The 9,098-nt window shown below is 51.2% G+C and overlaps 1 protein-coding gene across 2 annotated transcripts; it reads left to right on the top strand.

Annotated features, from left to right (window-relative positions):
* Window positions 1–269: 269 nt before the first annotated feature.
* Window positions 270–8,319, top strand: LOC143667646 (testisin-like). Of its 2 annotated transcripts, none has more exons than XM_077142066.1 (6): window positions 270–338; window positions 451–477; window positions 719–884; window positions 1,554–1,837; window positions 7,445–7,599; window positions 7,942–8,319. In XM_077142066.1, exons 1-6 carry the CDS (start codon window positions 272–274, stop codon window positions 8,179–8,181), a joined length of 939 nt encoding a protein of 312 aa, XP_076998181.1. In that variant the 5' UTR covers window positions 270–271; the 3' UTR covers window positions 8,182–8,319. The 2 variants fall into 2 exon arrangements, with proteins under 2 accessions (XP_076998181.1, XP_076998180.1); XM_077142065.1 differs by having other exon boundaries at window positions 7,442–7,599.
* Window positions 8,320–9,098: the final 779 nt, after the last annotated feature.

The following is a 9,098-nucleotide window of genomic DNA, read 5'->3' as shown; positions in this document are numbered from 1 at the left end:
TGGGGGTGGGGAGGGGCTGCAAGCAGGCGGCCAGGGCTCCTGGGTGGCCCCGGAGAAAGGGACGGGCGGGGCCGTTGGTCTCGGGTCTTACCCAAGGGGCGGCTGGGGGCACCCCTCCAGCGGGGGACCCGCCGAGGTCCGGGCCGCAGGGCGGTCCCGTGGGGGAGGGCACCGCCCGGGACCCCGCGACCCGTTCCCCCAGCCGCAGGGGGCGCCCCACCGGGCCCGGGGCGGGAGGAAGCCGAGGGGGCGCGCGGCGCGAGCGGAGGCCATGGGCGCGCCGGGCAGGAGGCTGCTGCTGGGGCTGCTGCTGAGCCGCGTCGGGCTCGGGGCTGTGGGTGAGCCGGGCGGGGGCTGCGGAGGGGCGGGGGGGCCCGGGGCGCGGGGCGGGGACGCGCGGGGCGCCGGGCGGGGGCGCGGGCGCTTCACCTTCTCCTTTCGCCTCCGCAGGCTCCGCGGAGCTGTCGGTGCTCTCAAGTAACGGAGGGGCCCCGGTGGGGAGGGGCCCCGGTGGGGAGGGGCCCCGGGGGGGAGGGGCCCCGGGGGGGAGGGGCCCCGGGGGGCGGGCGCCCGCGGTGCACGCGGGGAGGGGTCCCCAGCGGCGCCCTCCCGTCCGCGACGCGACCGTGGGGAGGTCACGCGGTTGCCCGGGGAGCCCCTTCCCGCCGGGCCAGGGCTGTGTCTGCAGCTCAGCCGCGTGTCCGTCTGTCCATCCCAGCGCCGTGCGGCCACCGGGGTATGGAGTCACGTGTGGTGGGAGGCAAGGACTCTGCGCGCGGGCGCTGGCCGTGGCAGGGCAGCCTGCGTTTGCGGAAAAACCACGTGTGCGGGGCGACCCTGCTGAGCCACCGCTGGGTGCTCACCGCCGCGCACTGCTTCGATAGGTGAGAGGGCGGGGTGGGGGCGCGGGGCGAGGAGGGGCTTATCATGAGCTTCACACGTTGGTGCCCCTGGACAGAATTGTGCCATTTCTTCCAGAATGTTTTTCAGGAACATTCCCACGTACTTTGTGGCTATTGTCCTTTTCTTTCTTTGCCCCAGTGGTGCCAGCGTCCTTTCCCTCCGGGCCCACCTGGCAGAGGACGTGCGGGGCCTGGGAGGAGTTGGCTGAGCAGAGGGTGGGCGTGGGGCAGGGGTCCGGCTTGGAGGCCACTCTCAGTTCAGCTGTTTGGTCTCCATCCTGCTACGCGGCCCACGTGGGCACCTGTGCCTCTGCCCCTTCCCTTTCAGGGTCACATACGGGATCCTTGAAGGGCTTGCCTTGGTTTACCTACCCTGGTGGGGAAGAGGAGACGAGGACAGCCGGCTGAGCTCAGACCCCCAGGCTGCCGCTCCTGCCCTGCCTGCCGGGAACCCCAGGGGCCCGTGTGGCCTCCGGGGCTGGCGCCCTTTTCACCGGGACCCCGTGGCCCACAGGAGGCCCTCCCGACGCTGGCCCCTCACACAGAGGGCGAGCAAGTGGGGCCAGCCCAGCAGTCTCAGGCTGGGAGAAGCAGGCGGGCTCCTGTGGCAGCCCCCAGCCGAGACCCCTGCTGCTGTCCCCTCCTCCGCAGGTCCAATGACCCCAGAGAGTGGAATGTCCAGTTTGGTGAGCTGTCTGTCAGGCCACCTGTCTGGAATCTGCGGGCCTTCCAGAACCGTTACGCCGTAAAGAAAATCCTTCTGAACCCCCATTTCAGGGGGTCTTTCACCTATGACATCGCGCTGGTGAAACTGGCCACCTCCGTCTCCTACAGCTATCACATCCAGCCCATCTGCCTCCTGAACTCCTCCTTCCAGTTCCAGAACCGGATGGACTGCTGGGTGACCGGCTGGGGGGAAACACAAGAGAGTCAGGGTGAGGCTGGGGGCAGGAGGGTCTGGGGGAGGGCACTGTCCCCGTCCACCTCTGCCCCGCAGTGGTCTGTCGGGCGTGTAAGAGTTCCTGTACACTCTGTATACCAGTCCCTTATGGGATAAATTATTTGCAAATATTCTCTTCCATTCTATAGATTTTCTTTTCACACTCTTGATAACTATCCTTTGGTGCACTTTTTTTTTTTTTTTTAATTTTGAGGACATCCCACCTGTTTAACTGTTTCTTTCCTGGCTTGTGTTTTTGGTGTCATATCTAAAAATGCATCGCCAAACCCAAGGTCACAAGGATTTGCCCCTTTGTTTTCTTCTAAGAGTTATCTCTTGCCTAAGGGTCTATGACCCATTTTAGTTACTTTTGTTTATGGTATGAAGGAAGATCCACCTTAATTCTTCTACATGTCCAACTTAGATGCACCATTTATTGAGGAGACTATTCTTCCCTCTACTGAGTGGCCTTGGCACCCTTGTCAAAAACGAAAGGAGGGCGGGCCATGGTGGCTCAGCAGGCAGAATTCTCACCTGCCATGCCGGAGACCCGGGTTTGATTCCCAGTGCCTGCCCATGCAAAAAAACAAAACGAATGGACCATAGATGGAGGGTTCACCTCTGGACTCGCAATTTAAGTCCATTGGTCTACATGTCTCTCCTTAGGCCAGAACCACACTGTTTTAATTATTGTAGCTTTGTAGTAAGCTTTGAAATCATGACGGGTGAGACCTCCAGCTCTGTTCTTTTCCAAGACTGTTGTGGCTATTTGGGGCCCATTGCAATTTCATATAAATTGCACGATTGGCTGTTCCATTTTGCCATAAAGTTCATTGGGATTTTGTTGGGGATTGCATTGAATCTGTATTTTCTTTGGAGGTATTTCCATCTGAACAATACTTAGTCCTCTGGTCCATAAACGTGGAATGTCTCTCCATTTATTTAGGTCTTTTTCACATTAGCTTGGACTAATCCCATGTAGTTTCAATAGGAGGTGAAACTCTTTCCCTCCCCCTTCCATTGCTACTATCACAATTTCCATTATTGTATATTGAGTGCCTGTGATCACTGTGCCTGCCTTTGTCTTTTAAAATCACATAGGGGCAAAGGGCAGTTTACAAATCCAAAATACTGACTGTTACACTTTCCTAAATAGTTACCTTTACCAGTGTCTCTAGTTTCTATGTAGGACTACAGGTTCTCTCTAGTGTTGTTTAATATCTGCCTATAGGAGTCCCTTTGGCATTTTAATTAATTTTTTTTTATTTTTAATTTTTTTTAAATACCAAAAACACCAAACAAACGCAAACATTCGTAACTTTTGATCATTCTGTTCTACATATACAATCAGTAATTCACAATATCATCACGTAGTTGCATATTCATCATCATGATCATTTCTTGGAACATTTGCATCTATTCAGAAAAAGAAATAAAAACAAAACAGAAAAAAATTCATACATACCATACTCCCCATCCCTCCCCCTCACTGTTCACCAGCATTCCACTCTAAATTTATTTTAACATTTGTTCCCCCTATTATTCATCTTTATTCCATATGTTTTACTCATCTGTTGGCAAGGTAGATAAAAGGAGCATCAGACACAAGGTTTTCACAGTCACACAGTCACACTGTGAAAGCTATGTCATTATACAATCATCTTCAAGAAACATGGCTACTGGAACACAGCTCTACATTTTCAGGCAGTTCCCTCCAGCCTCTCCATTACATCTTGACTAACAAGGTGATATCTACTTAATGCATAAGAATAACCTCCAGGATAACCTCTGGACTCTGTTTGGAATCTCTCAGCCATTGACACTTCTGTCTCATTTCGCCCTTCCCCCTTTTGGTCGAGAAGGTTTTCTCAATCCCTTGATGCTGAGTCTCAGCTCATTCTAGGATTTCTGTCCCACGTTATCAGGAAGGTCCACACCCCTGGGAGTCATGTCCTGCGTAGAAAGGGGGAGGGTGATGAGTTTGCATAGCAGGCATTTTTAGTTTCCCCCCATACCCCTCTATTATTGACTCTTTATCCACTATCGAACCTCTGAAATAGTTCATGCGAGAACTTATAGTTGTAGATTTAATCAGTGGGATGCACCACACTTTACATCCCCTTTTAGTCATATTCACCTTCAACATGGCAATGTTACTTATAACCCCACTCATTAGTTACATCACTTCTATCCATTCTTCTATCCATTCTGTTCTATTTAGGTTCAGCCTCACTGAACTTGCCCCCCTCCCAGTCTCCACCTTCTGTGTCCCTCTAGGTCTGCTATATTCTACAGTGTAACCTTTGAGATTATCTTTCCCAGAGTCATAATACTGAAGTTATACAGCATCTGTCTTGTGTCTGACTTATTTCACCCGGTAATATGTCCTCAAGGTTCATCCACATTGTCATATGCTTCGGGACCTCATTTCGTCTTACTGCTGTACAATATTCCATCGTCTGTATAAACCATAAGTTTTGTTTATCCACTTGCCTGTTGACAGGCACGTGAACTGTTTTCATCTTTTCGCAGTTGTGCCGCTAGGAACGTCAGTGTGCAAATGTCTGTTCACGTCACTGCCCTCAGTTCTTCTGTGCATATAAATCAAGTAATGGTATTGCCAGGTCCTAGGGCAACTTAATATTTAGTTTTCTGATGAATCACTGTTTTCCACAGTAGCTAAGTGTTCTGAGTAGAATAAGTGTTCTGATTTCTCCATGTTCTCTCCAACATTTGTAGTTTTCTATTTGTTTAATAGCAGCCATTCTTATAGGTGTGAGCTGACAGCACACTGTTGTCTTGATTTTCATTTCCCAGTTCAGTGGATTGGAGGGTATTCTAGTTTGCTAGCTGCCAGAATGCAATATACCAGAAATGGAATGGCTTTTTAAAAAGGAGAATTTAATAAGTTACAAGTTTACAGTTCTACAGCCATGAAAATGTCCCAATTAAAACAATAGAAATATCCAATCTAAGGCATCCAGGGAAAGATACCCTGATTCAAAAGGCCAATAAGGTTCAGGGTTTCTCCCTCAGCTGGAAAGGCACATGGCAAACACATTATCTGTGAGCTTCCTCTCCAGGCTTCCTGCTTTATGAAGCTCCCTGGGAGGTGTCTTCCTTTTTCATCTCCAAAAGTCACTGGCTGGTGGACTCTCTGCTTCTTGTGGCTATGTTGTTCTGAAGCTTTCTCCAAAATGCTTCCTCTTTTAAAGGATTCCAGTAAAGTAATCAAGGCCCACCTGGGATGGGTGCAGACACGCTTCCACCTAATCAAGTTTAGTTTCCACACTTGATAGAGTCACATCTCCACGGAGATAATCTAATTAAAGTTTCCAACATACAGTACTGAATAGGGATTAGAAGAAACGGCTACCTTTACAAAATGAGATTAGGATTAAAACATGGATTTTCTAGGTTACATAAATCTTTTCAAACCAGGATAGGGGGCCTTAATGAAAACCAATTGTCCATAGATTTGGTGGTCTACTCTGCATTCTTGATTCAATTCTGTTTGTCTATAGTTCTGTCTTTGTATCATGAGGTTTTGACCACTGTGGCTTTTTTTTTTTTTACATGGGCAGACACCAGGAATTGAACCTGGGTCCTCAGGCATGGCAGGCAAGCAATCTTACCTGCTGAGCCACCGTGGCCCACCTGGCCATTGTGGCTTTTGAGTAAACTTAAAGTCAGGAAGTGTGACTTTAAATTAGTCCTCCCACTTCATTCTTCTTTTTCATCATGTTTTTGGCTATTCAGGGTCCTTTGCCCTTCCAAGTTCATTTGATAACTGGCTTTTCCATTTCTGCAAAGTAGGCTGTTGGAATCTCCTTTTTTTCGTTGGGGTGGGGGGTGCATGGTCTGGGAATCAAACCCAGGTCTCACATGAAAGGCGGGCATTCTAACCACGAACTACCCATGCACCCTTGGAATCTCCTTCATTTTTTTTCTTTTTTATTAATTTAAAAATTTTAAAAAATACATAACAACAAACAAACAAACATTCTTAACTTATGGTCATTCCGTTCTACATATACAATCAGTAATTCACAATATCATCACATAATTGCATATTCATCACCATGATAATTTCTTAGAACATTTGCATCAATTCAGAAAAAGAAATAAAATGACAACAGAAAAAATTTCATACATACCATACCCCTTACCCCTCCCTTTCATTGATCACTAGCATTTCAATCTAAATTTATTTTAACATTTGTTCCCCCTATTATTCATCTTTATTCCATATGTTTTACTCATCTGTTGATAAGGTAGATAAAAAGAGCATCAGACACAAGGTTTTCACAATCACACAGTCACACTGTGAAAGATATATCATTATGCAATCCTCTTCAAGAAACATGGCTACTGGAACACAGCTCTACATTTTCAGGCAGTTCCCTCCAGCCTCTCCATTACATCTTGACTAACAGTTGATATCTACTTAATGCATAACAATAACATCCAGGATAACCTCTCAACTCTGTTTGGAATCTCTCAGCCATTGACACTTTATTTTGTCTCATTTCTCTCTTCCCCCTTTTGGTCGAGAAGGTTTTCTCAGTCCCCTGATGCTAAGTCTTGGCTCATTCTAGGGTTTTTCTCAATCCCTTGATGCTGAGTCTCAGCTCATTCTAGGATCTCTGTCCCACATTGCCAGGAAAGTTCACACCCCTGGGAGTCATGTCCCTCGTAAACAGGGGGAGGGCAGTGAGTTTGCTTGTTGTATTGGCTTCAGAGAGATAGGCCACATCTGAGCAACAAAAGAGGTCCTCTGGGGAGGTGACTCTTAGGCCTAATTTTAAGTAGACTTGACCTATCCTTTGTAGGGTTAAGTTTCATATGAACAAACCCCAAGATTGGGGGCTCAGCCTATTGCTTTGGTTAGCTCTCCTTCATTTTTCAAGACTAACTTTGCTGGATACAGAATTTCTTCCACCGCTTGCTGGCCTCCATAGTGTTGAACAGAAATCAGCAGTTGATCTCACTGAGAGTCCCTGTACTTGACATGCTGCTTCTCTCCTGCTGCTCTCAGGGTTTCTCTGTCTTTGGCGTTTCACAATTTAATTATGATGTGTCCTGGTGTGACACTCTTTGTCTTTGTCCTCCTTGGAGTCCATTGAGCTTCTTGGATGTTTCAGATTTCTGTCTTATAAAATTTGAAAAGTCTTCTAACATTAAATCTTAAAATATTCTCTCTGCCCCTTTCTGACCTGTGGAGTCTGGCACCAGGATCCCTGCATCTGGACGACATTAATCAGGAAATAGTCTCAGCTGCATCAGCCTTCCCTGTGCATGCCCAGCCCAGGAGTCTGCCCCTTGGCCCAGGTCAGGGCCTTCACCTCCTTTTCACAGAGAGGGAAACCAAGTCCTACGGAGGAGCAGTAACAGGCTGTGGCCCCCTTTGGTCCATCTGTCACACTGCTGAGTGCCCACAACATGCTGAGTGTTGAGATAGAGCTGGGGAGGCAGGAAGGCCACATCCCAGGCACTGGGGGCATTCCATTGAAGCCCTGGCAGCCTATGACTCCTCCCCTTGGTGGCAAAGGAGGGACTCAGGCCACCTCTTTTTCTTTCCCCTACCTCCAATCCCCAGCAGTAACAAAGCGTCCCCACAGGCTTCAGGAAGTGCAGGTATCCATCATAAACACCTCTGCGTGTCAGAACATGTACCATCAGCCCAACTTCCTCGATGACATCAAGGAAGACATGCTTTGTGCTGGCAGTGAAGATGGCAGCAGAGATGCCTGCAGGGTGAGTGCCCCCCTCCCCTCTAGGGCCCTGCTGACCCCAAGTCCCCCCCTCCCAACCCCGGGCCTCAGAACAGCCCCACCCCTGCCTGGGCCCCCTGGAGATTAGCCACACAACTCACCCTCAGCCCTTAGGGACCCAGCGCGCACCGCAGCTTCTCCTTTTCCAGAAACTGCACCCCATTTGATCCTCACACCACACCAGGAGGCAGGGACTGCTGCTCCACTCTGCAGATGGGGAAACTGAGGCCCAGGTGCCACCAGGGGCTGGAGCTGGGAACTCTCCCCCATCTGCACCCCAGGCCTTGCCTCTCGCCAGGCCGGGCTCACACACGCCACTCCACAGGGTGACTCGGGTGGACCCTTGGTGTGCAACGCCGATGGCCTGTGGTTTCAGATCGGGATCGTGAGCTGGGGAGTGGGATGCGGCCGGCCCAACCGGCCCGGGGTCTACACCAATGTCAGTGTCTACTTCAGGTGGATCCAGAGGCTGGTGCTCAAGAGTGGCTGGCCCCAGGGGGACCCGTGCCAGCTGCTCCCAGTCCTGCTCCTGCTCTGGGCACCTTCCCTCCTGCAGCTGGTCTGAGCCCCCGGGAGCCTGGGCAGGGGTGGGGCACAGGCCCCGGGCACACTCCCCGGGGGCTTGGGGCACCCACGGTCGTGTCACCTGCTGTGACTAGCTTTGTCCCTTCTGTCCCATTTTCTAATAAACATGTGTGCATGCTCAAGGTGACGGCTTAGAGCATTCCTGGACGTGGTGGCGGCAGCCCCCCTCCGTCCCTCCTCCACGGCCAGTGCAGCCCCAGGCCTGCCCCAGCTCCTACATCTCTGCGCTGTCATCTGCCCGGCTCAGGGGTTTGGATGCAAACGGCAGAGCACCCTCTGGTTAGTTGCATGGGAAAGATGAATTACGGAAGGGGAAGTCCCTTGAACACTGGGTGACACTCGTGGAGGAGGGGCAGGGGGAGGCCTTGCCTGGGGGGAGGCCAGCGTCCACATGGGGGAAGATGGGGCTGCATGGAGCCAGCAGCTTCAGGGTGGAAGGCGTGGACTGACTCCCAGGCAAATGTGGTGCACGTGGCGATAGGGGGAATGAAGATCTGTCCAGGGTGGCCTCTCTGGGCCTGGGGGACATCCAGATAGAGGAGCTGGACAGGAACTGATATGGATGCTGGCCAGAGGGAACGGGTGCTGAGACCAAAGATGGGGTCTGCTTTAGTCTCTTGGCTGCTCTAGCAAATACCAGGCATGGTTGGCTTAAGCAGTGGGGATTTATTAGCGCGTGATTTTGAAATCTGGAAAGGCCACGTCAAGTGTCCCCGAGGCACTGCCCTTTCCCAGACTGGCTGCTGCTGACCTGGGTCCCGGCTCCTGCGTCACAGGGCGGTCACAGGGTGGCCACAGGGTGGTCACAGGGCGGCCACAGGGCGGCCTCTCCCTTCTCTCCCAGGTTCTGCTGACCGTGAGCCTCTGGCTTCCCCTGGCTTTTTTCTGTGTCCCAAT

This window comes from Tamandua tetradactyla, chromosome 23 (genome assembly GCF_023851605.1).
Source record: "Tamandua tetradactyla isolate mTamTet1 chromosome 23, mTamTet1.pri, whole genome shotgun sequence".
NCBI classification, from domain to species: Eukaryota; Metazoa; Chordata; class Mammalia; order Pilosa; family Myrmecophagidae; genus Tamandua; species Tamandua tetradactyla.
The sequence above is the reverse complement of the archived record's forward strand: the minus strand, read 5'-3'. Positions and strand labels throughout refer to the sequence as shown.